The sequence below is a fragment of the Paralichthys olivaceus genome, chromosome 2 (assembly GCF_024713975.1).
Source record: "Paralichthys olivaceus isolate ysfri-2021 chromosome 2, ASM2471397v2, whole genome shotgun sequence".
Classification (NCBI taxonomy): domain Eukaryota; kingdom Metazoa; phylum Chordata; class Actinopteri; order Pleuronectiformes; family Paralichthyidae; genus Paralichthys; species Paralichthys olivaceus.
Window position 1 is genome coordinate 5,263,193 of NC_091094.1, and position 26,694 is coordinate 5,289,886.

At 41.7% G+C, this 26,694-nt stretch overlaps 1 protein-coding gene across 4 annotated transcripts in view; it reads left to right on the top strand.

Annotated features, from left to right (window-relative positions):
• Positions 1-26,694, top strand: part of igsf21a (immunoglobin superfamily, member 21a) — a 174,088-nt gene that overhangs the window by 90,865 nt on the left and 56,529 nt on the right. For all 4 annotated transcript variants that reach the window (XM_020096487.2, XM_020096489.2, XM_069532284.1 and 1 more), the window contains 2 exons: positions 11,413-11,534; positions 20,812-20,930. In XM_020096487.2, coding sequence (XP_019952046.1) covers positions 11,413-11,534; positions 20,812-20,930 — 241 coding nt within the window. The remainder of the gene's footprint in view (positions 1-11,412; positions 11,535-20,811; positions 20,931-26,694) is intronic.

Here is a 26,694-nt window from a genome sequence, read left to right on the forward strand (position 1 = left end):
TTTATTTTCCTCTAATCAGCACCTTGTTGTTTTGCAAAGATACGTTTTCTATTCCCTGATGTCCTTGTACTAGCAGATGTATAGAAAACACACGGCTGCAATGAGAGTTCATGTTTATAGGGTTTTATATGTGCTCTACCTTGTTCCCGGTGCCAGTGTTGCTCATTAGCACCTTATTTGAGAATCATCAGGTCACCATTTTTTGAAGTGGAAGGCTTTTACTGTATCTCCAGCTAAGACACTTGGGGGGGAAAAGCGAGCTTTGGACGTTTCGCCCGTCTGCTACAGTGGAGTTAACTGGACAGATTAGAGGTTGTAAAACTATCACAGAGAATGGATTCACTTTAATTAAAGAGTTGTTGTTAGAAATATCATAAATCAACAGGAGTCACTGGAGGCAGCGCAGCAGATGTTTGGAAAGACGGTTTGTCCTCATGATGCACAGATATTAACAGTGTTGGTGCTTGAAACACTGAAATGTGTTTTTTGAGCTGTTATGTAAACTGTCATTGTTTTTTGATGAAACACATTAATGCTGTTTTTTATTTTCAAATTATCTAATTATAGCAATTATCTACGGTTCATGCTTATGTCTATGGCATGACATTTATATAACGACCTCTAATCAAAGGTGGACGGCCCCAAGCCACCAGCAACATATGGACGGCTGCACTTAACATCAAAACCATTCTGAAACCAAACCCTCAAACAACCACCATTTTAGAGACATTTAGACACCCCATCTGTCCCTCCGTGTCCTCCGAGATGCTGGTTCATCCTCGTCTTTCCCCCCACACACACATCGTTTGAAACTCTGGATGAGATAGTCGTCTGTGCGAGCTGTTGAGTCGGCTCAGGACGACCCTGCTCCTCAGACGGGGCTTAGCCTTGACTGTCTCAGCACTGGCCCCCTGTCGTGGGGATTCAGGCGGCTCGGGACGACTGTGGTCCTGGCTGTCAGGGAAGCTGCACTACATACATTTGTGTTGCAAAAGTGCGTGTGCTGCGACTGTGTGTGTGTCTTAACGATGTCTGTGTGGGGTTTTGGGAGAGAGAGAGAGAGAGAGAGATGGAAGGTGGGTTGGTATTTTTGGTATTTCCAGGGAGAGACACCAGCCAAAACCTAGGGTGTAGTTATGCGTTAATTTTGTGCCGTTGTTATATTTAAGTTAGGATCTAAATTAAGAGCGGCAGCACAATAAAAGTATCATGCCACCATCAAATCCTGTCTGTACCGTAGACACATGGAGACAAAGAGATAAAGCAGCGGAACATGAGATTAGTCATGTAGCGCAAATGAGAGGAAATAGAAGCATTAAATATTAAATTAGGATTTTTGTTCCTCAGTACTTAGCGTAGTTGAATGAGGAGACAAAGTCACCCTGGAAACAAGCATGGGGAGTAAATAACACAAGCCTCTGTCTGCTTCTTCACTTTCACTCGAGCATGGCTTATTAACAATGGGAGTCCATGTTACATTAAGGATTAGGAATCTGTCTCTGAGCATGAAATGAGCCCTATGCTGTGTACAGCACAGCACAGAGGAATGTTTTGACCCAACTCACACACGTGTGGATGTGCATGAAACATTAGAAGCATCAGTTCTGCATGAATCCAGCTCGTAGCCCGTTTAAACGCTGCTTCACACAGAGCAGCAAATCAGAACAGGTAAAACAAGACTGAGCAGATTGTCTAAAGTGCTCTCTCCATACAGGGATCAGTGCTGACATTAACTTTGTAAAGACTGTTCCAGTGATAAATCTTCTCACAGCGTGAAGACACAAAATGCTTTATCATAATAAACTAACTCGTAAAATGTATGAAGAAAGCAAAAAAAAAAACTTTTGTCTATTTTAGCATTCTGCCAAATTCAGCATTCTGTTGTGTGTTCACGACCTGCGTTATGATTTATGCGTTGAATAACACTCCCCATATATCCATCAACCGGCAGATGCAGATGGCGGCTCCCAGTAATCTGGAGGATGAGAAATAAAAAGCGAGGGGAGGAGGAAAACTGTGAAGCTGCAAACATATGCAGACTCGTTACGTCCACTGTGGCCCTGATGTCTTTTAACACCATCTGTTTTCCAACTTGAGCGCCCTTGTGAGCCAAACCCCATCTGTGATGTAAAGAAGAAAGTGGCAGAAAATGTTGTTGGACATCGGTTTGGTGGACAAAACTGCATCATTAGTTGGATTCAGGGTGAGGGAAATGTCTCTCAAGACGGTGACCAGTCACACTTTGCTGGCATGTTTATTGATTTGCAATTTTAACCAGATCACCCACATCATAAGTGGAACGGCAGCATTCTTGTAACCAGCTTGTTGACCGATCACACACTGATGTGCAGAAAGTGCCTGGAGGAGTTCCACACATCTCCTCGTATTAGCTGCACACTGCTCCCAGAGTGAGAGACGCCTGCTGACAACTTCCACTCAGCAATTATGTGTTGATTTCATTGTTCAGACAGTGGACAGTGTTACCCATTCTACTTCTGTAGACTTCAAACTACCACGGAGCCCAAATTTAACATCTGTAGCTCACATGATATAAGCTATATAGACTCTAACTGTACATCTTGAGCATTGAGTGCAGGTGTTCTTATATGCAATTAATATTTGCATTGGGAAGCACACGCAGTAATTAAGGGAAAGGGGCTCAGGGTCAAGTGCAGAAGCCTGAAGGTCAGATGATCCAGACAACAGGAGCTCAGAGGAGCGGAACAGAACAATGGAGGCACATGTAGTGACACATGCCTCAAAGTTGGACTGAATTCTGTATTGGTGCAGTAAAGGTATTGTGCGTTCTTGTTGTGTCGGAACCATCGTAAGAATTCGTTCCCAAACGTCGTTCAACAGATTTTGGTTTTACTGGTTACTGACATCAATCAATTATAAATTAACATAATTTTATAATTATCTTTTGCCACAGCCTATATCACACTGTTGTCACTTGTGAACTGCATGTCCATCTCTGATAATTGCTTCACAAAGTACATATCAGTCAATGCAGACGTTAACATGGACTAACATGCACATTTAAAATTATTGATATGGCTGTCCACCCGATTCTTTTTCTCTGCTCTTTGTTATCCTGCAGTTACTGGAAAAAGGTGTCATGGTGTCGTTTAAACGCTCTAAACACAAATACAACACGTTTTGTCTGCAGTGTCCATGTTGTTTTCCTGAATCCTGGCTTCACAGCGCAGGAAACAACGACTTCACAACTTGGGAAATTGGACCTTTCTGAGGAGCTTGTGAATTTGAACAGCATTTAAGGAAACTCCTTGATCCCTGTGTATTTATTTAAATGAAATGAAATAAGGTAACACTAGCTTTCATCTAAAGCATGTTGGAGGAAAGAGTATTTGTTCGCATCCGAACAAATAAAGTTTAAATATAGTTGAAAACTCTGGTTCCCTCCTACAGTCCAAAGACATGCCACTTAGTGTTAAGTGAACTGACCTGTCCAGGGTGTAACTCGCTTCTCGCCCAATCTCAGCTTGGCTGCAGCCCTGCGAGCCTTAAAGTATAGACAGTAAGGATTGTTGATTGACTGAAGATTGTTAGAATCCATTGGTTGGTAAAACAAAGCAAACCTTGTAAATCCAGAAATACACATTTTGTTTTTTAAACCGTATTTGTCTGGGACATGCTGTGTGATTTCCAGTTGATGAAAGCAACATCTGAATTCCTTAAAAATCTATTTATGCACAATATCTGTCAGGGGTCAGTCCCGATGCAGTTGAGTGAAATATATATTTGTTTCTTATTTGATTATCAAACCTAACACTTGTCAGTGGCTTGTGGGGAGTGGGAGAGCCTTTTATTACTCTACCGCACTTCCTCATATCTGTGCATTTTCAAATCTCTCTTCATTTTCCTCTTACCTCTGTCAGGCTGTGGAATAAAGACACTGTCAAAGGAAGATGTGAACATGGAGTCACTTAAAACACATTGATCAGAGAGATTAAGGACAAGCGGCCACAATGATGTTCTTCGCTCGGCGCTGCATCTCATTACCTGCCCGCCCTTGATGGAACCCTTTGATATGTAGTTGAAGTCACTATGTTACATAACGTGCCACTAATTGCTGGTTATGCAATCCTCTCTTGCACTTTAAAACTTTAAAATGCTCGGATGCTTTGTTCAGTTTCAGGTTAAATACCTGCTTTGCTGCAGATTCAAAAGATTGAATATATTTTTTAAGATCCACTACTAATAAAGACACATAGTAAATAATAATATAACAATATTTGGAGCAGAAAAGCATCTTCTTTATTTATCAGCATGGGGCATTTCCTGTGGTAATTAGAAAATGGTTAACATTTACAGCGAGCTGCCCAGAACACCCAGTTTTCTATTGTTTGCCAATCAGCTTCACTGAGCAATTTGGTTAGAAGTGCTTTGCTTAAGGGCAGCTCAGTGGTAATTGTTGAGGTGGATGAGTGATTTCTTGCCCTGATTTTCCAAGCCGCTTATGAAATATGAAAAATTCCTTAGCATTCAGTTTTATTCTGTATTTCTTTCTTTCTGAGAATCCACGTTGTAACTAAATAATAACTATTAATAGTTTAGTATAGTTTAAATCGGCAGTCTCCAACAAGTCCGACCCGTTTTGAACTCATCATCTCGTCAGTGTCATCCCACAAACATCCCTCAGAATGACAGCCATAATAACCAACTCTGGATGGCCTTGTCTCCGAGAGCTTTAGATAACACGCTTGCGTAACGCTTAACTGCCTGAATTTATACCCGCGCTGTGCCTGACCCTCACCCCGCTCCCTCCAGGGTGCAGCTGAATGCAGCTGGTCTCTTCCTGTCGGTGGCACCATTTTCATGAGGCCCCGGCTCTAATCCGTGTATGTAATCTGGCAGTTCCAGCAGCGTCCAATCACAACCTGTTTGTACTCTGTAACATTGGAATGAAAATGCCCGACAGCAGAGCGGGAGCATGTGACAGGCCAGAGAAAAAAAAATAGACTCTAATGATGATGTCCCTGCTTTAGCTTGTGTGTGCATGTAGAGAATGGTGCTGATTGAAAATTTGTCTTACACCGGAGACCCCGACATGGACACAGAGAGCCTCCTGATTGGCAAGTATTGCTACTGAACTGAAAAATTGTTATACTGACAGATTCATTTAAACATTAAACCTGATTCTAGGGATTCTAGGCAGTTATAAAAAAAATATGATCAGAGAAGTCTGTTTACGAGTTTAGAAGCAGTTTCCCTCTGGAGGTATCACCAAACTCTTTTCCTTCAAATCCGACATCCATTCCAAAATGACATAATATTGCATGACAAGCCAATCACTGCACCGATGCTAATATACATGTTTACACCGTCAGGTAGCTACCAGCCTGTATTAGCCGCGGTTTCCCGCTGAGAGTCGTGAAAGACAGAGGGAGGAGAGGAGTCTGTTGCTTGAAGCATGAAATCCCTTTAACCAGGTCCTCTGTCACTCAGCAGCCAGGATTGGAGCACAGCATGCAGGGCTGTAATTGCGCAGGTTAAGAGGAAGTGCCACCTACGCTGTGCACCAGATCTAGTGAATGAAGATCTACGTTTCAGTACATCCACACATGTATAGTCATCACTTACAGGCCTCCTCATTCCACAGGGTCACCTCAGCACCTCCCCTCTTAAGATCTAGCAGCTCTAAGTGCTGCAGACTAATAAAGTTAATACATGATGCACTTCTCTCCTGCTGCATTGTATTTTATTTGACTTATTAGACTTTTTTTTAAGTGTAACACTTGTGAAACCCTTTAGTCTGTCTTGTCACTGGTCTATCACACTTTGTGCTCCATAAAAGCAATGACAGAGAATTTCATCTCTTACCTCGCTGAGGCGTGAAGCTTTATTATTGAACCTTAGCACTCCCTTACCTCACATACAGAACTGTGCAGGGCTGCTGTTTACCTGTTTGTTGCAGTAGCTCAAACTCTAAGGCTCAGAGAGCCTGCAGCTTACTGTGCCTATGAATTGAACAGAAATGCCCTGCTGTTCCCCCCCAATGTCTCCATTTATCATCCCAAACTTGACTTGATCAAGATGTTTTAAACACGTTACCATTGAAAAGATAAGCCTTTTTGACATGCATCATTAAATTTTGTATATGATCCTGATGATACCTGACAAATGATGAACACAAATATTATAATGAAATAATAATATATTATAATAAATAAAGTAAAAGTCACTCCGTAGGAATTACATCACTAAGTCACTGGAAAGTACAACAACTATACCTCATAGATAAGAAATATGTCGGAATAATTATCGACGAGGGCACATAATATATCTAAGCTATGTTTACAAAGTGTCCTTGCCTGTGGCACATTGCACAGCCAACGCAGTATCCATCAAATCTGTGCTGAATCCAGGCTGCCTGCTGAGGAAGGTAAAAACTTTATACATGTTTTAATGAGCCACCAAGAAGGGCAGGATTTCTCGTGGTGTTGTTCTGTCTGAATATGACAGAGAGTGAGAGCGAGAGAGCTGCACAGGTCGACAGTAAGGCAACAGCTCATGACACGAAGTTAGAGATATTTTAACATGGTTGGAGTTATGATGAAACTGTGGCAGGGCCAAATTAAGACGGTGCCGCCCGAGTCTCAGTAATTAATGGACAACACTGCAGCGACGTCATGAAGCCATTGTGAAATGACATTTACAATATAAGAAAAGGTATTTTCCACTGCAGTGTATCAGCACACAGGGTAACCATGACCCCTCTGAATCTCTCGTTATTAATGTTTCTCTTGTGTACAGCAATTATTTTACAAGAAGGACAACGTCTCCCAAAGCTTCTGCCCCGTTTCCAAAAGACACTTTGTTGAATAATAATATTAGGCAAATTAGCTTGGATATGAAGAAAAGTGCCAAGCTGGTTCATGACAATGCTCTGATCATCTCTTTTGTTGCTGCTTGTCTAAGTCTTAAAATGAGACTGAATGGGAATTAATCTCATTAAGACATTATTTGAGAGCAATGCCGCTTCCCATTTTATGGAGTGTAAGACTGATAGATTCAGATCACTAAGAAATACAAGTGGAATATGAATGAACTTTTCTTGAAAAAGTACCTTTAAGACCCAAAGTGAAGGACGCTGATATTACTCAACCCTATCTTAGCATAACATTAAACTCCACGAGGTCCCTGATATCTTTGTGGGTGGAGATTAGAATATCCAGCTTGAAAAATGTGACACAAAAAGACTTGGCTGTAGTGATTTTCTGACTAGTGCCTGAAATTATGAGGCAGGATTCAGGTTAAATCTCTCACAGTTGGCCTGCAGTGTGTTAGCTGAATTTCCTCCAGTGGCTGCTGATGCAGCTGCAGCCTATAAATAGGCCCAACCCAGACAGGCAGCGGGAGGACGGCTTTGGTTAACCCCTGAGATCCAGTCCTAATCTGACCCCTGCATCATTAGAGTCAGCTCAGCTGGAAGGATGCAGGGCTCCCTCCATCTGGAGATTGTCTTGGCATTATCACATCTCAGGATAGGCACACGACCCCGGTTTTGAGCACCTTCAAACTCACCCCATTGTACTGTCGACGACTTTTCTTTTGCCCGCTGGCTGTTCCCTCAGCCAACCTTCGCTATCTGCCACAATGCAGACAGGAGAGTGGTAGGTGACTCTCCCACACCCATGTCTGTCTTTTCATATCTCCAGATGGCCGAGTGTTGAAGAGGTTTTGTGCCTCTGCGCTTCATATGCATCCCATGGCCTGGATTCAACGAGGCAGTTGTAGCAAAGCAAAGCTTCCCTGACGGTGCTTTGAATACCCTTTGATTGCAGCGAGGAGTATTCATCTCGCTCCTGCTCTCCCTCTTGTACTGCCATTTTGGCACAGAGTGGATTTTCCTTTTTTCTCTACCTCCCACTCCCTCCATTCTCACTGTTCTGTCCCTCCTGTAGTCAGTCACTCAATGCACAAACAGGTCTCTGGGGATAGGGAGACATCCACTGATGGGCAGAATTATCAGATTTATTACGCAGGGGTTTACAGGTCAGTCTTAATTAAGAGGTGAAATCATTAAGGGGGATAGATAAAGAGCGAGTGCCACAGAGATGACCTGTCTGAGGCAAAAATCTCCTCATGGCTTCCACACAACCACTTGCATTATCTGCCAGGTTTTTCAGGGGGACGATGGATCCAGTTCTAATGTCTCCAACTCATCTCAGTACTTCAGGGTCGGAGGATGTTTTCTGAATCTTTTTAGATCTCATGTTAACTGAAATGTGTAAATAAGTGCAGTCTTCAAACTACTTTGAAATACTGATGATGTGAATGTCACTGATAGTCACGTCTAATCAGAGCTAATGATTAATGATTCATTGGAACTAATGATCAATGAAATCATAAAACAACTACTATAGAATTCCCTTTAAAGAAATAATCATCAAGCATGTGGATATTTTTTACATTTCTTCTTCATGGTGTTTTTCCCCCTGGTGATCAGACCCTGACGTCTTTTCCTCTCGGACTGTGATAATAATGTTTGAGATGTGTTTCAGCTTCCAGGCTAGCAGAGGTAACTATGCAGTTAGTGTCCATCCAGGAAACTACTCTGGCATTATGTCATCAGTCTTGCCTTTCAAATAAAAGATAGTGATATAAAAGCTGTAAGAAGAGACAAGGTCACTGCATTAAGTCCCATCTAGCTCACAAACACAGCAGATATGTGTCACCTTAGACCTGAACAACTCCCACATCCGGACTTTGAACAACTTCCTTCAGGCCGTCGTGATAGTGCCCACTCAGATATTTACTGTAACTGCAACAGAAGTCATGCCCTTGTTATTAATAAGCATATTTATAAAAGTCAGTTGGAGAGTTGCCCATATGTGTTTTCATTCTTCAAACACAGAATGTATTGGTGCTAAATGTATAAGCAGTGCTGATGTAACATGCTAACAAGGTGCGCTACAGTTAATTGGTAACGAGTTGAAATTTGTCAGACCTGATTTAATATTTCAGCGCCATGTGTAAAATCCCACTGTCGCTTGTTCACAGCCTCTATTGCCTGAGGGCTGAACACTTCAGTGGCTGCTTTAGGTCACTTGATGGGCTGCTGTTGATTTGTTGAGTGTCTGCTTGCCCACACACACACTAACACACACTAACACACACATGCAGATTTACAGAAATATTTTATGATTGAGATATGTTTTGTTAACTTTATGCTTTGTCTTATTTGTAAGAAATGTCATCAACGCGGCCAGTCCTAGAGAATATCCGCAGCAACAGGACATTTGTATTCTAGTTTACAGCCTCTCTGGATAATTTTTACCCAGAGTTCAGCGCATGTGTCAGACAGAGACACAATAATCGTAAGGTGGAGGCTTAAATATTTGACTAAAAGAGAGGCTCCTATATGATCTCCCACTTTTTGCAGGTTTATAATACTTGCAAGAACAGATGGTGGCAATCCAACTGTTGACTTGCTGATTTCTGGTATTTACCACAAATCGTCCATCTTCTCAAACCTTGTTCTGCGAAAACGCTGCTTTTGCAGAGATTTCCTTCCGACTGTTTTCCTGATCATCCTTGTTCGAAGTGGTTCTCTGTGTTGCAAGTTTAGTGCTAATGTAAAACGTTAAAGTTATTATTTTAACAGCTGCTTGTATCTTTGTGATGCACAAACCTAGTGTTGGTGCTGGTGAACCAAGCAAGGAAATAATGAGCATTAATTAAAAAAAAAGAAGAAGGTTTTCTGACTTAAGTTGTTAATGGTGGCAAATTATTTTGGGACTGACAGAGACGTGAGCGGATGTGTTTTTAAAGATTGCAAATAGACAAGAGGGAAATGTTATCGTAGAGTGGAAATGCATTAATGCAGTTTTAAATCACCATTATTGTGTAAAATTGAGAAATATAGAAGAAATGAACCAGTTTCATTGACATTTATAAATGTGTGTCACTAGCTTTAATACCCTGTAGTTAACATCACTTATGTCTTATTATTGATCTTTAGTACATGTGCTGCTTTTTCCCACAGTTCCCATTATAGCTTTTAAAAGAGGAGGAACGTTGAGGCTGGTATTATTTTTAAACTCTGCAGAACGGCTCTTGCATCAGGTGTTTTACAGCCACATCAGACAGAAATGTCTCTCGCATCCCTATAGTGATGTTTTTAAAAGGTCCATTACTGTAACTGCACCGGTGGCCCAAGTCTGAGAATTTTCAGACACGGCTTTGCTTTTAGAGGCTGACCTTTCCCCATGTGTCTCCCTGTTCTGTGACTCAAACAAAGCCAAATCATTGCTCGGTGTGTACATCTTCGAGCTGATATTGAAAATACCTGCATGTCCGCAGTTCTCTCCGGTCCTTTACAAGGGTACCAAAACTTTTCTCAGCCCAGTGGCGTCACACACATCTGAAATCATTTGCTCAAGTGGAAGAAACGCCGTTGAAAACAAAAGTCTTGCAAGCAAGCGTCTTGACCTTTAATATTTTAAATCTGTAAAAATATTTAAACGCATCCCTCTTATTATTTGCAGGTGACAAAGGTAATTTATTCTCACAAACGTGCCTTTGGTTGTTTGAGTGTTGTCAACTCCCTGTGCAGTGCCAAGTGGCAAACTACGCCTGAAGCAATGCACTCTCTCTAGAGGCGAGAGGTTATAAGAGTTCCCCCACATTCCCAGGGAACAGTTGTTTACTCATATAAATACAATTTAGCTTTGTCTCTCCACGAGGTAATGTATACATTTATACATTGTACGGACTAATAATGAATTGCTCTGATGTTGTTTACCTCACTGGGGGGATTGGATCGGATCAGAACGATAGCATCTTCGCCGCAAAATGAAAGGAGAATCCCCGGCCCACCAACAATTCCCTTCTTCAAAGCGGCATTAGTGGCTCCATTAAAATCCTGTCACCTTCTTTTTTTATGGCTGTCTGTGGCTTCTGAGGAGAGAAGAAATCACAGTCATTCAAATGCTAAGTGACTTTAACTCTCCTGTGAATATTAGGAAGGGAAGAAGTGCTCCATCATCTACCATGCCCAGATAAAAATAAAAAGATGAGACCCCCCCCCACCTCTCTTCACAAACCATTACCTCTCCAGAAATCAGGCTGCTTGACACATACCTAACACCGCACTGTGTCAGTCTTCATTAAGACTCAACCATGTGCACGAAAAGAGACGGGCAGCTGTCTGTGGGACTGATGTTATCATGTTATCATGTTCAATCCCTTGCGTTTATGCTTTATAAGCAATGAGCTTATCCCGGCTGCACTGAGATAATTGAAGGCAGGGGTACTATCTCCTCTCCAGGCCATGAAACAACAGTTTATATGTAGGAGAAGCTCTGGGGGCAGACAGGGACGCCCTGTCCCATCCATCATTAGAGGAAACATCCATTAAGGCTCTGTCTTCTTTTTGCTTCACAGGTCACAGATGGAGGTACCATCAAGCAGAAGATCTTCACCTATGACGCTATGTTTAATACTAATTACTCTCACATGGAGGATTACCGCAGACGTGAGGACCTTGTGTATCAATCCACTGTCAGGTGAGCCTCAAGCTTCCATTTAAAACAAGACTACTCCTCTCTTTAACTCTCTATCTGTTATTTGCCAAACTCTAAGCTCACTATATAATCACTCCTGATGCTTTATGCACCGAGATGACCTGTCCTGCTCAGCGCCGCACAACTTCATTCCCAGCCATCTGCTCCCGGTCAGACCGGGCCAGGCGGGAGTGACCGTGGCAAAGGGGTCACTGCATTATTACATGAGGACAGGAGGCAGTGGCAAAAATCTAATCAGCAAGGATAAGACGTTCGATGTGAAAGATTTGGGCAACATCTGGCCGGGCTGGGTCTTATTCCAGCTGCAGCGGTGCATATATCAAAGGTAGCTCCACCGAGCTCAGGCACATTATCAAAGGCTCCATACACACCTGGTGTTAATATGTGGGTTTTGTGATCCGATCTCCAGTCGATGACTCACACAGGTGTGAACGCACTCAGGTCGGATATTTGAAGGCACATATGAAGGACCACCTACTCAGCTGACGTCCTCTGAGCCGCCGCAGTTTCACTATGAATCAAACCTATATTACACACACACACACACACACACACATACACACACACACACACACACACACACACAGACACAGTGTGTGCATTAACAGGTTTTACTGCGAGAGAGAACAGGAAATGGAGAAACTGTAGTAGTAGTAGGAGGTGGGGAGTCATCTGGCTGTGCTTGGCTTGATTACACATTTAAGGCGTCCTAGGGACCGTCTTCTTTTACTGCAGGCCTCAACAGTGTGGCTGCAGCTGTCTGCCCCCCCCCCCCCCCCCCCCCCCCCATTTCTTGGTCCTTTTCCTTTGGCAGATATCCGCTCTCTGAATGTACAACAACACAAAGGAAGTGCCGACCGTATGTCGCACCTACGACTTCATTTAAAACTGTAATGCGTCACACTTTGAATCCTTTTGTGATGATTCCGCTTTCATCACCTGCTTTCATCTCGTTTTTGTCCCCGTGCTTCTCTTTGATTCAGCTCATGTGCATTCCAACCTCACTGGGTTTTTTCCTCCCTTTTCGCTCCCTCTCTTTTCTCGTGTGTGATGTTGCTGCCCAGCTGAGGGTAATTTATCCGGACAATCCGACCATCCCTTTGGGAGAATAGGCATCATCACAATGAAATGGTGTACACACGTACATGCTCTCAGACAAGGAAACATGGCTGCATACACAAACAGAAACCCCCCCCCCATGCCCGGACACACACACACGCACGCACACAGCAAAAGTGACAGTCAGTCCAATACAACGCACCCAAGGGGAGGAATGTTTTCAAATGAACCAGCATCAGAGGCAGTTGTGTGCTACCTGCGCTGACCTGCATCCAGATCATGTATCACAATGCTTAGCCTGTGTTCGTCAACCTGAGAGAATCGTGCGCTCCCCCTGCCACAGTCTCACTGTTCCTCCAGTCAAAAGAAAAATTCACAATCCCACTTTCATGGTGTAACGGAGAAGCTCAGCTCGGCTAAGAAATGCAAAAAGCTGAATTTTTACTCAGCATAATCTCCCATTTCCACCTGAGAATGTTAAATCTTCTGCACAAAGCCCGAGCAGTCTGACAAATCCATTTGTACAACCTAAATGAATGCCTCAATATTCTGTATCTTTTATAAACTCAGCATTTTGTAGAGAAAATGTGTTTTTAGCTCCCCTCCCAACCTTTTGTAGAAAACATATTTCCTCACAGCAGTATTGATTATTGCGCTGTAATAGAGTAGCAATAATATGGTGTTTTTTCTCCACACTTGCCATCTTTCAATTATAAGAAAGTTTCTGAAATGACACTAATATTGACTCCGTCTCAGATTGCCTGGTTTTATCTTGACAGCTATTAGTCATCATCTTTCAAAAAATGGAAACAGCTGTTACTTGCTCTGCATTCAAGTAAATATTAAGGACCCACAGCATTCAAGCTCAAACCCCTGAGAGCGGGCGTCTCCGTTTCTCTCCCTCTAAAGATCTGTGGTCTTTAGTCACACACCAAGGTCAGCAGAAGTGGGAGATATTTCTTTAAATGTTTTGTTGTGTCTTTTATTTCCTCTCCCTTGCCTTTGGCTTTAATTCCACTTTTAAAGAAGAAGGGAAATGTTCTTAAAATGCAGCAGAATTTCTTTTGGGCATGAAATATTTCTGAAGTTGACACCAGAGACTGGAGTCCACATTATGTCTCCTGCCAACAGTGTGGTTTCTTTTAACAATGGCCATGGCTTTGAAGGCAGGAGGAAGAAGAAGGTAACTTTCTTGTGAGTATTTTAGGAAACGGCAGATTATTGTGTAGCATGTTTGAGGACTGTCCTTCACAAATTAATTGGTTGTATGTGCCATGGCCTATTTGCAATTTTAAAATATGTCCCCACATATAATGGTGCCTGATCATTTTAAGAAATTTAAAAATAAATTTCTTAAAGTTATAAGTTGTATTGAAATATGCTGGAAAACATATCTGGTTCTTTAAAAGTCTTTTGTAACCCACACTCATTGAACAGCCTGGCAGCAGAGATATTCCTCTCTTATGTTTTTGAGTGAGCATCGTCCTTCAGACCAATCACAGCTCTTTCCCACTGATGCTGTGCCAGTATCCAATCAAGAACTGGTTTCACACATTTCCAGCGAAAGAAGTCAGATGCCAGAGCCAAGAAGCCAGCAGCGCTCACTCGTCCAGAAGTTGAAACTACTGAAATCAGTGGCTATGGGAGGGGCTACCACAGGAAATTTAGATAAATTTCAAGGAGCAAGATGCTTTGGAAAACCTTCAAATTAAGGCCATGCAGAATATATTTTGTAGCACAAGATAAACACCGGTTGTGTTATATTAATATTGGTGGCTTCGCTGTGTCACAACTCCCATTATTTTTCATAATATCAATGATGCTTTGCACGGAATTTGCATGAAGTGAAAACAAACAAAAATGGAGTGAGCATGAAACAGAAAACCGAAAAGGAGAACTTTGTACCTTAAAGAGCTCTTACTTCATTTGCATGAAAAGGTTTGAAAAGTCACAGATCAGAAAACTGTGCTCTGCAAATTCTGCCTCAGACTGGTCAGCACGACAGGCTCAAACAACACCAACCTCTTTTACCACCTACGCATGAATCACGCCAAGCAGAACAAGGATTGTCAACAGATGAACCTCTAAGGTGATCAAGACAAAACCCAGACTCAGATGTTACTAAAGAAACTTTTGCCTGTGACTCACATGGCAGAGTCACAAAGATGAATGGTGCAGCTAATAAGAGATGGGCCCAGATGTATAGAATTATTGCTATTTAATTCTATGGACATTAATTGACCTATTTTGAGATTTTTGGTTATATTGCACTTTCCGATTTCATGGAGTGCAATTGAATCTTGTAGCTGTTGTAATTACCCAACATGCACTACATACCACGGGCTGTTGAAGTCGATCGCTCTCCCCCCACAGACTAAATCAGCCACATTAAATCCTAAAAACCAAAAGCTTTATTAACTCCCCGCTTCAAAACGGACAGAAAGCCAAACAACTAACTTTTTATAATCGAAAACTGTCAATCATTTAAGACAGAGCCCTCTAGTGGCTGTAGTTATTATGCCGGGAGCAAATAAGTAAAGCGACATTGTGTTATGATCATTAACCAAACTCTGGACTTTACCACAAAAGGACTTTAACATTTTAAAAAGTAAGAGTAAGCACATTTCTTATCATCGCCATGATGATGAAGCTTCTCTAACCTAAAGTATTTTAACGCAGACTACAACGTTTCTCTAAATGTACACAAAAATCATTTTTACTTAAACCTGCCATCTCCTTTTTGTGCTGAGCGTAACCATAAGGTTAGACTTTTTATTTGATTTTCAAAAGTGATTTTAGAAAGCCCTGACTCATCCATTGATGGAGTCGCATCATAGAACACTTCTGGGTCATTCTAGAGGTTTATTTAAAAAGACATTTTCGATACTCAGTTATTCCCTGTATATAAATGTCTCTCTGTCCATTTCCGTCCCTCAGCTCCCAAGAAATCACTGTGGAGCAGCTGAATACTTTTATGCAGCATCATGGAGTTAAAATGACAACAGTCATGTGAGATTTTAGAAATGACTAATCAAATCCAGTACTTGACACTGAGAGGGGCATGTCCCAAATGTCCATATGCAAACATCTCAATTTGCAGCATCTGTCAAACGCAAAGACTAAATTGACAAGTCTTGTCTCCTTCAAATTGCCTTTTGAGTAGTTTTTATTACTAAGGGAGTTTGACAGGTTGAAGGTGATCAGAAAATGAATTTATTCAGTTTTACCTCATTAGAGAAATGCTAGTGGACCTGTTATTTCACCCCTCACACTCAATTTGATGGACAACCCTTGCTTTTGTTAAACAACAAGGGACCACAGCTCAGGAAGGTGTTTCAGTAATTGATAAATATTTCCTGTGGGAAGTTGTATCAAGGATGTCTGTTTTGATTAGAGTTACAAATTAAAAGTGCTCCTTGCGAAATCTTCCTCCCCAGTTTTAGGCTAAAGGTGAGTGTGGTGTCCACTGAGGTTTCAGACGTGACAAAGACTGAATTTCCCTCTGCAGTTGGAAGTTTTGACACATTATTGTGATTTTATTTGACAAAGGACGAAAAAATAGACTTTCAAAGTGTTTATGCCAGTCAGTTGTTTGGTTGGTCGCTCCGTTCATCTTATTCTTGTGCACACAGTAGCTCTAAAAATTTGGTTAAAATGTTCAGTTGGACTGAAGGAAGAGCTGATTAGATTTTGATGGTTAAAGGTCAAGGTCACTGTGACCTCACAAAACCCTTTTTGGCCTCGTGAACACATTATTCTAAGATTGCCTCGAGAGAATTATTTAAAATCAGGCACCAAAGTTTACTTAGACTCACAGAATAACTGATTAGATCTGGATGGTCTCAGGTCAAAATCAAGGTGGCCTCACAAAACTTACTCACGAGAGATTTTTCCGGTTTTACCAGTTGTCACTTAGACTTAAAGATAGCCTGAATAGATTTTAGGGGTCAAAGGTCACAGTAACGTCATATTATTGCAAATGCATAATGACAGACCCCTGGTTGGAAGAGGCATAAGACCACAGTGTGATAATTCTTGTTAAAGGTACTGAAGGATTTTCTCACCAAGTTTATTAATGTGGTGTTTATGATAAATATTCTTAAAGAGGGGTAGGTAAATGATTTTCTTCTTGAATTGGTAATGAATGTTAAGTAATGCATAACCTATTTTATTGAACAGGGCTTTAGAATGACTGTGATCATTGAAGAGTTATTGTGATTCTTCTTCTTCTCTCAGCAAAGCCTCTGTGCTTTCTACCGTTTTATCGCTGAGCTCCCCTCCCTGCATCTGTGTGGGTTTGAATCCATGAATGCGGTGCTTAGGATGGCAAACAACAGCACCGCGGCTTTGTTGGATAAAAACAGAGAGAGATTGAGCCACATCAGCACTTCCTATAATGTAACCAGCCAGCACAAAGTCAATCACACCTCCCTTGGCACGCAGAGAATCACAGCATCATTTCCATCATTTTCTTTCATGCTCATTCCTTAAGGAAACACGGGTGATTACACACCTTTCTCTGCACGCCGTCCTCTAGGCAATTTATCTCTGCTTTCCATCAAGTGAACACTCAGTTACAGTCGAGAGTCCTCAACCATTCACCCAACATGGCTCAGGCCAGAAAGAATATCTGACAAGGTGCTAGTTAATCCGATGCAGAGATTGGACTGGACGGGCTCTCAGACACCGCTCCGTCAGGCGAGCTCTTTTTCACTCTCCATCTCAGCGCTTGCATTTGTAGGCAGGAGGAGTTCAAGAGGAAGGCCTACATAACAGGAAAGAGCTTTCAGATGCAACTCCTCAGGGACGATCGATCTCTCTTTGCGGTGTGGTGTTTTTTCTGCCCCTCCGTGGGGGCCCATTGCTATCGATCCCCACCGTGTATGTGCAGGTTTTCTTTGGTGTACAGGGGAGATTTTGTACTGTGTTGAATGTGGTTAAAAAAAAAGTCTGTTTATTCAATCACCCCTGCACTCGGTTGCTCATTCACCATATTTAAGCAGTAATATTCATTTCTGTTTGCAAGGCTGAGGGCGGTGTCCCAGCATTCACCTGGGCTTGTGTCACCGCTGATAAGCTTTTCATAAGTCACTGATTAATGAGGTACATGATTTGGAAACAAGGTAAAAGACAAAAGAACCCATGAAAGCAAACAATGAAACATGAAAAAATGATAAAAGAAGAAGCTGAGAGGAAGAAAACTCTTAACAAGAAAGGTTTCTGGGCCCAGAGCGAAGAGTTAATGGAAGATACAGAACGTATTGTCTGGCAAAATGAGGACCGTGAACAGGAGGTAGACTGAAGTCATGGACTCCACAGATAAATCCACTGCTGCTTTACTTTAGTTACAACGGGCAGGACTCAAACCACTCGTTAAAAGTTTATTAAAATGTGTTAAAAAGGTCTGTTTGTTACCACTGAATGTACTTTGTGATGGTCGCCTGCCAAGAGCTTTAGTCGCTGTTGCTTTTTAAAAGACAAAAGGTTATAAACATTAGCTGATGAACGAGACACAGCAGTAAAACGTGTGTTTGAGTCACGTGGTTTTTGTAAAGCGGTTCTCAACGGACCAGCACTTCTGAAACGCCTGACATCAAAGATTAGAGGGCGTGCTGAAAGATTAATTCCACCAGTCTTAATATTTAACAGGAGCCTCAATGTTAGGTGTTAAATCTTTCCTCTTTTCCCGCTCCTATAATTCTGATGGACACGTCTCGCTGTCAAACTTCCGGAGCAGGCGGCCCCTGAGAACTGCTGTGGTTGGGGGTTTCTTTGTGGCAAACGCTTCCACGCTTTGAATCATCTTATCTCTGTTTTCGGTTCTTTTCTTCGCGCTTGTATGGATCCACGATTGCAGGAGTCAGGATTGTGGACTGGGATTCTGGCTTTGTTTGTAAAAAACAAAGCAATGGGCCACATCAGCGTTTACTATAACAACATACCAGCCAAGACAAAGCCAATTACCTCCCACTGCCACCACCGAGAGACTCGCTGCGCTGCGCTTATCATTTTACCATGTGGCGAGGAAAAGACTTATTTCATGCTTAACCCTGAAGGAAGCGCTGGTGGAGACCAACACACTTTATATCTTGAGATAGTCTCATTTTTTTCATATAAACTTTGTCTAACATTTGTTTGTGCAGCAGAAACTTTACCTTCTCAATTCAGGTTGGAACTTTCCCTTCTTGGCACATGGTCCATCCTTTTTAGTCATGGTCAAACGTGTTCATTTTTTATTTAGACCCAAGTCAGGATAACAATGGGAGGATAATGGTGTCACTCCCAAAACACATTTGTTTAGGTTCTGTTTAATATTATATTTATTTCAAATAATTGCAGACAACCTGCTTCACGTACATGTCTGTGGTTTACCCACTGCCCAAAGACAAACAGATGGGGTTAGGATAACACTTTAAATTGAGGAGCTGTATGTTAGCTCTGTCCTGGACTGACCACCTGTCCAGCTAGGATTGGCCTCAGCCAGGGGGACATGAGGAGGGTAGGAAAAGCAGGCTATGGCCGGGGGCCCCAAGAATGGTTGGTCCACAGCATCTTGAATTCTTTGACTCTTCTATGGCCCTTTGTCATTATCTTTCTGCCAAAAGCTTCATAATTTTAAAGGTTTGCTTGGAGAAGAATGATTATCATGCATCATGTGTTCAAGATAGGGGCCCCCGCGTCCCTTTTGCCTGGGGCCCATAAAATCCCGTGAAATGGTCCTGGCTCCAGCCCACCCTCTTAAAGGTGCTGATTCAAAAAGTCCAACAAAACTACATTAGAAGTTAAAGAATATACGTGTGGATTAAAATGTTAAAGGAAACGCTAAGAAAAGAAACAAGCTGAAGTCAGTGTTATCCTTTAAGCTTTTCATGATAGGTTAAAGTGCCTTGCTCAAGGGCAGCTCAAAGACAGCTGTTGGGTGAGGAAAGAATATCCACACACACACACACATTTTGACTGCTCTCCAAAAGAGAGATCTACTCTTCTCAACACACACACACACACACACACACACACACACACACACTCACGCTCTCTCTCACTAACACAGCTGAACTCATTAAAGCCCGGGCGCTGCGAGCGCCCTGCTGCTGTTCCAACAGAGGTCCCCGTCAGAAACACCCGGGCGGCAAGGACAATTGTTCCTGTTTTGTGGGAATAAATCATAGGGGCTAAATGTGACCAGCAGTGTCTCACTTTGATTATCATTGTTGACATACCAGCCGGGTGCAGAATACAGATGGTGCTTTCTTGCTCTTTCAGAAATCCACTGTCACTGACTCACGACTGTCGTTCCTTTGCAGAATTTTACACAAACATCTTAAGGAGGAAAAAAGAAGGGACATTTATTTCTCTCTTTGTGGAACCTGAGGTTTTTAAATACGTGTAAAGAAACTTAATGAACATGAAATTAAACCTGGTTTCAGTTGTTTACCTGCTCAACCCACAGAGTTTATGTCAGCTAAAATATTGAATTAATTACTTTTTACTGTCTAATTTTTTATAATTTGAGTGATTTATTATAACACAATATCATACAGATTGCTTGTTTGGTCATCTTAAAAGACTTTTGGAAGTTTGATTTGTACAATGCTGCAAATCATTGTTAAATAACAATCATTGTTAACAATGATGCACTAATTTGGTAACAATAATTAGTTTAGGCCTAAAACTGCTAAATTATTGATAATAATGAACTTTTCCTTAATTTCACATGTGTTCATGAATAATCAATCAAGGACTCCTGTTCAATACTGGCAGTGTTGAATGAAGTTAGCATTAGAACTATAATTATAATTTTAATTAGTCTATAGTGTTATGTCATATTATTATCATTTATTTTGGTGTTAACCAGTTTAAAACCGGTAAATAGACCAAAGCCGTTGCTGTATGTGTAGAATTGTTTTTCTGACTCTCACTACTCTTTGTTGTTTTTTTAAAAGAAAGTCAAGCAGATAACAATGAACCCCAGCACATAAAGAGCATTGACACATATAATAATCACAATAAACACTCATCACAATAAAGTTTTCAGTTTAAATTGCCCCGTGACTATGGACACATTTTTCATTCAACATAAATCTTCATATCTGTTTAAGTTAACATGTTTTTCTTAATCTCTTTGTCATGTTTTCTCTGCATTACTGATAAATAAGTGCAAAGATTTGAGAACTCACAGAGTATTTCTTGTATCTCACAGGCTCCCAGAGGTGCGGATCTCGGACAACGGGCCTTACGAATGCCACGTGGGCATCTACGACCGGGCGACGAGGGAGAAGGTTGTCCTGGCTTCAGGGAATGTTTTTCTTACTGTTATGTGTGAGTACCAACTGCTGCACTGCATCACTATTTTGAAACCAAGGGAAGTCATGTTTTCGGTGAGGCCCTGCATTTAGCATTCAACATATTTCTGCCTAAAAGCTGGATGCTGGGGCGGGTACACGCGGAGAGATCGTTCAAAGTCAGCAGGCTGGACAGTGTGACAAAGACTGAAAAACAGGATGCGGTGCAGGCCTGCAGGCAGGAGCCGAACCCTCTTGATCACTACAAAAAGTGTCAGGTTTCAAGTTTTTATGTGCGGCACCGGAGGGAGGATGTTTCAAAACTGACACTGTGGGATGGATTCGCTGTTTTCCAACGCGTAGGAAAATATTCTGGTAGAAACAATTATAATCTGATGTATATTTTGTGTAAAATAATGCAAGAAGCTTTTTTATAGCTGATGCTAGTATCTGCAGTGAGCAGGTGGAGATTCACTGCCTTGCATAAAGAATGTGGATAGGTCAGCTCTTCACAACAATCTTTTTGATTATGAGTGCATCTCTTGTATCCCTGCGCTCTGCAACATTCGCCATTGTGTGATGACAAAAAAAAAAATGCATGCTCTGTTTTCTCCATTTGTGGAATGAAGCAGGAAAAAAAAACTTTAAAAAATGTTTAGTTAAGTTGATGACTTCCCAATACCAGTGATGAGTTGTTTCACACCAGCCTGGTGTGAATTTGAGAACATCCATCAGCTCTCTCTGCAGCGTGTCAAGGTTTTTGAGCGAACACATTTGAAAAATGATGTGTCACTCGGATGGATGTTGGCTCAGAGATGAAAACAATGGCACTCCAGGCAACAAGTGGATTAATCACCTTTGCCCAATGAATACCAAAGATATTTTACACAGAGGGGATTTCTCAGGTTGATATTTGTTATTGTTACTCACATTCGCCTCCTCCACGGCCGCTGCTTGTTTTCTCTTTTGTCCTGTCGTCGTGACTGTCTGAATGACAACACGAGTTAATGAACATGTTTCCTTGAAATTTAGCAGAGACAGATAGGCCTTGGGCTGCAGAACAACTGATTACATTTCAGCAGTGAGGTGGATCTGGAATAAGGTTATTGCATCCATCTATGAAATGACCAAAAATTGACTTGATTCCAAATCCTGAGGATATTTTATCAGGGGTCAAGGAATTGATGGGAATAATGTCTTTTAGCTGCAGCAGCAAATGTGGAGAAGTGTTCAGGTGCTGGTACGGGACCTCTGTCCGCCCTCCACTTTCCCAGACTTAGCCCAAACACACACTTTGTTCTTGTTTGTCTTAATCTTCTAGATCATATTTGATCTAACACTGACGAATTTTGCTTCGCTTTGCCTCTCTTGCATGTTGTAATGCTATTATCCAATATTCCATTCAATCACCGGAGAAAGTTGTGTGCCTGTAGCCCATTGCAGAGCCTGTGTTGTAATTATCATAGTCAGGTCCCTCTAAGTTCCAGCAGCAAAGACATGCTCTCCTCCATATGGTCCTATGGCTAATTAGCGGCAATGAAACTTTGCAGTGGAACACATGAGAGAGAGACACCGTGTGACAATATTACTCCATTATCACATTCTGTGCCTCTGAGAACTGCCTCAGGTTTTCATGTTTCTTATTTTTCTTTTAATTTAGATATTTCTTTCTCTTTGATTAAGCCCTTGACTGTTTTCTGCTCAGTTTGATGATCAAGCGATCCGTTTGCTGACGTCAGTGAAAGTCTTTATATCCGTGGGAGGGGATTACCCTGTTAACCGTTTCCTGTTCCAGCACCGGGTGAGAAGAGGTGAATGATGTAGTCACGGGATAGTTGGAGCACCCCTAACTCAGCTGGGTCTTAAATCACCACTCCACAAAAGAGGAAGACGAATGGCCCCTGGCATTGTGGCTAATTGCCGTCTAAACTGAAACAGAATTATTCATAACCTATTAGAGTGTCAAGTTCAGTGGGAAGTAAAGAAAAAAGTAGAGAGGAGAAAGAAATAAAATGAGAGGAAAAAAAGTTAATTAATAGGAAGCGGTACACGGAGAGTATTTTAATTTTTTAAAGGGCTTCATAAATAAGAATTACCATTTTAATGAATCCCCTGCCAAGAAATTCAATCATCCAGTTTTAAAAGGCTAAACCCTGAACTCTCGGTACCTGCGTGGCTGTCCTTCACTCGGGAAAGTTGGAAAAGTCGTTGCTTTTCTTCTCCCATTGCACAGGCATATGTTGACTTTATTAAGCCTGAGGGCACGAGGGATCTCTCACCCAAACGACCGTCATTGTCTTACTATGATGACCAATTTAGCTCAAGCTATATCCACTAATGAATTCAATAAATCATTATTATCTACTAATTCCCAGAGCTAAAGGAGAAGTGTAACGCACAATGTTTTCAACATTTACAAGCAAGGCGATATAAAAAATAATAATGGGGAGTAATACTTTTTCTTTGTTTAGGCTTTGTTTTTTTAAATGTATATCCCTTGTACAATGGCACCAACAAGCTTTTTACCCTGATAATGAGGTACATGAATATTATGAAGTAACAATACATGCTCATAACAAGGGCAATTTATTATGTACTGTGGTAGCTCAATTTTAGCCCTTAACCTGAATGAGCTGCTGTGGTGCTCCCTGCCTGTAAATGTAATTATTGTGGCATAACAGTGTGATAATTTATGACGAGGCTTTCAGGTTGTTATCGCAGCTTAAAAATCTGCATCTGAACCGAAAGAATGTGGACGAAGCGTTTACTGTGAGAAAACGCTGAAATAAACTGGTGGATGGAATCCGTATTGGGGGTATTGAATTTACTGTCAAGGCGTTCTCCCTCTCAGTCCACACAGGGTTCGTCCAACAAGATGTTAATACACACAGGGCAGAAAATTGACAATGTAATAGAGTTTGGCCTTTTGAACTCCTCCCTCTGCGTTACAGTTTGATCGAAGGGGGCTCAGCTGAACAGCGTCAAAGAAATGAATGTCCAGTAGAAAATCTAATGGAATTGTCATGTTCTTAACAAAATGCATGAACATCACAAAGAACTGTGAACAGTCTCTCATTAAGACGTCGACATTATGTTTATATTAACACATCTCAATGCTGGAGACTGTGGGTCTGCCACCAAAGTAGAAACTGGAATATTTCACTCAACAAGGTGTCGTTTCACTTCGGTTAAACTTGGAAATATGTTTAAAAAATTGTAAATCGCAGGTTGTTTATATTCAATATCCCCAGCGCAGGGTTACATAGCTTCCAACTTCATGGTCAAGTTCACACAAATTCATTTTTTACATGCAACATAAAGAGCAACTCTGATGTGTGCTGGAGGACTGCAGAGATTTTTAGCTGCAAAAAGTTTCTTCTAACAAGACTGCAAGCACTTTCTGTTTATCACACAGGGCAACAGAAAACGTTGATTTAAGTGCGAGAAATTATGGAAACGGTTCAGATCAGATTCGAAACAGCTGTTAAAGCTTTGGAGGACTATTAATCTGTGTTTTTAAATCTTTTCAATAAATCTTTTAAATGCATTTAATTTTATTTGTGAAGCAGTGGACCGGAAAGCAGCTGATATTTTGGATTTGTGATGTGATTACAGTGCAATATTTTCAGTATATTGTAATTCCAAATGTGTGGGGATAGACTTCTGACCCATCACGGATAAAATAAAACAGATATTTCATTCTGCAAACAGTGACATATCCATCCCTGTAAAGCTAAGGTCATAATTTCAGTCTTTGGCGGCTGAAAGAAATCAATACCTCTTTTCCCAACGGTGGAGATAGGGTCATTATTTGTTATTACCCAAACTGATTCCTATATGCGACGTTCCAAAGATTACAAGGAAAGGTTATTTGTCTCCTCAGAACAGATCATGACCTTGGGAAGCCAGTTCTTGGTTTGACAGTGCTGCCACTAGGATTTTCTTTCGGCAGGTTGCACTTAGTGGCCAGCCAGCGTCACCTGGTGCGCTCGGTGGCCAGTACCAACACCTGGCAGCTGGATATATGCACATTTTGCAGCAGCAGGCAGACACACAAGTGTCAGACACACGGCAGCAGGGGGCAGGTGATACGTGCCAAGGCTGCAGCCTCATGAGTAAGCCTATTTTCAGACAGAGGGATTGCACACCGCAAAAGAAAAATATGGGTCACATTGTCTGCTCATATTCTTGCAGAATTTTGACCAGAGATATTGTTTCTTAGCAAAGACCCTGGATTTTGTGTTTGCTCTTTCTGTGCAGGTTGATCTGCACGTCAGTGTCAAGCACAATGTTGATGTCTGTGTCAGGTAACCACCGGGTTGAGTAGAACATCTTTATAACACATCAGGTCAAGTAGTTGCAGAAATCCCTTTTTTCTCTCGTTTTGCAAAGGGTTGTAATTTAAAGGAAACCCGTCATGAGGCAGCAGGGCTGGTATTTATAACCCTTAGGAAGGGAGATGAGCGCTAAGGTGTAGAGGGACTAATTACCTTCTCATCCCATAAAACTAGGATTCGCTTCAATAATGGATGCCAAACTTTAATTAAGCGCTGTGTATATTTAGGTGCTCGTTTATAAATGAGTTGGATTAATGGCGCACTAGCCGAGCCCAAAGACAGCAACGCCTGCAGACACAGCAGTTTGGTGCACTAGTAGGAAGAGTTTAGTGAATGTGTGTGACTTCATGCATGCTAGTTTGCCTGCTGGTGTGTGGAGAGGCTTGTTTGGGTGGTGGAGTTTGATGGATTGCTCGGGAGCGGCCGTTCCCTCTGTGTCCTGCACTTGTTCGGGAAAGTGGAGAGAACATCTTGGCCAGAATCGACACATAAAGTGACTCAAACACAGCGGCCCCCCGATTCTCAGCCCTCAGAGAAGATGCCAATTTTGTCAGAAGCATCAGTTTGTCCTGAAGTGTTTGCCGTGCCATATTTTAGCATGCATCAGGTCACCATGGGGATTGTTGGAGAGTCCTCGATGTTATCCTCTATTACTCTCTCATTTATCCTCTGTGTCACCTTCTGGCTCATCACACTTCACGTCCTAAAGTGTGCTATCATGCAGAGGGCAACATTATTCTCAGTTTGATTTCGTGACAAAATGGTGCTTCAACTACATGGAATGGAGATAATCTTGCTGTACAGTCCTGGTCAAAGTTATCAACAGCACTGAATTTCAAGTACGTGACTCAGAATATCTGTAGAAATAAATGAACTTGTGTAAGACTTAATATAACACAAAATGTACCCGTAGATGCGACGATTGTCACCATTCACTTGCAGAACTCTCTGCAACAATCACCACCTGTAAATCTTTCTTGTGGCTTCTTGCACTCGTCTGCTGGTAGTTTGCTGAAAGACCGAAAACCTTTGCCTTGTTTTCTGACACCAGTTTGCTGATTTCATCGTTCTTCCTTTCAACATTCTTCCAACATGAGAGGAGGCAAATCAAACCCACAGCATGAAAAAACCTCCAACATGTTTCACTGGAGGTAGAGTGTATTTTTTTTCTTCTTGATGCACTTTGCGCTCCAAAAGCTGTACTTTGGTTTCCTCTATCCACAGAACACCTCCACTTAAAGACTGGAGCTTATCTATGAAAGTTTTTGAAAACACGTCTCGTGTGCTTCTCTTTCAATTCTGGTGTCTTTCTTGGCCTTGGTCCTCATCGCTCTGCGGGGTTTAGTGTGCAGCGTATGGTCTGGGCAGAAAACGCAACTCCGGATTGTTCCAGATCTTCCTGGAGCTCTTTTTGTTTTAATCTTTTTCCACAATCTATACCAAACCATTCGGAGACCTGCCTCA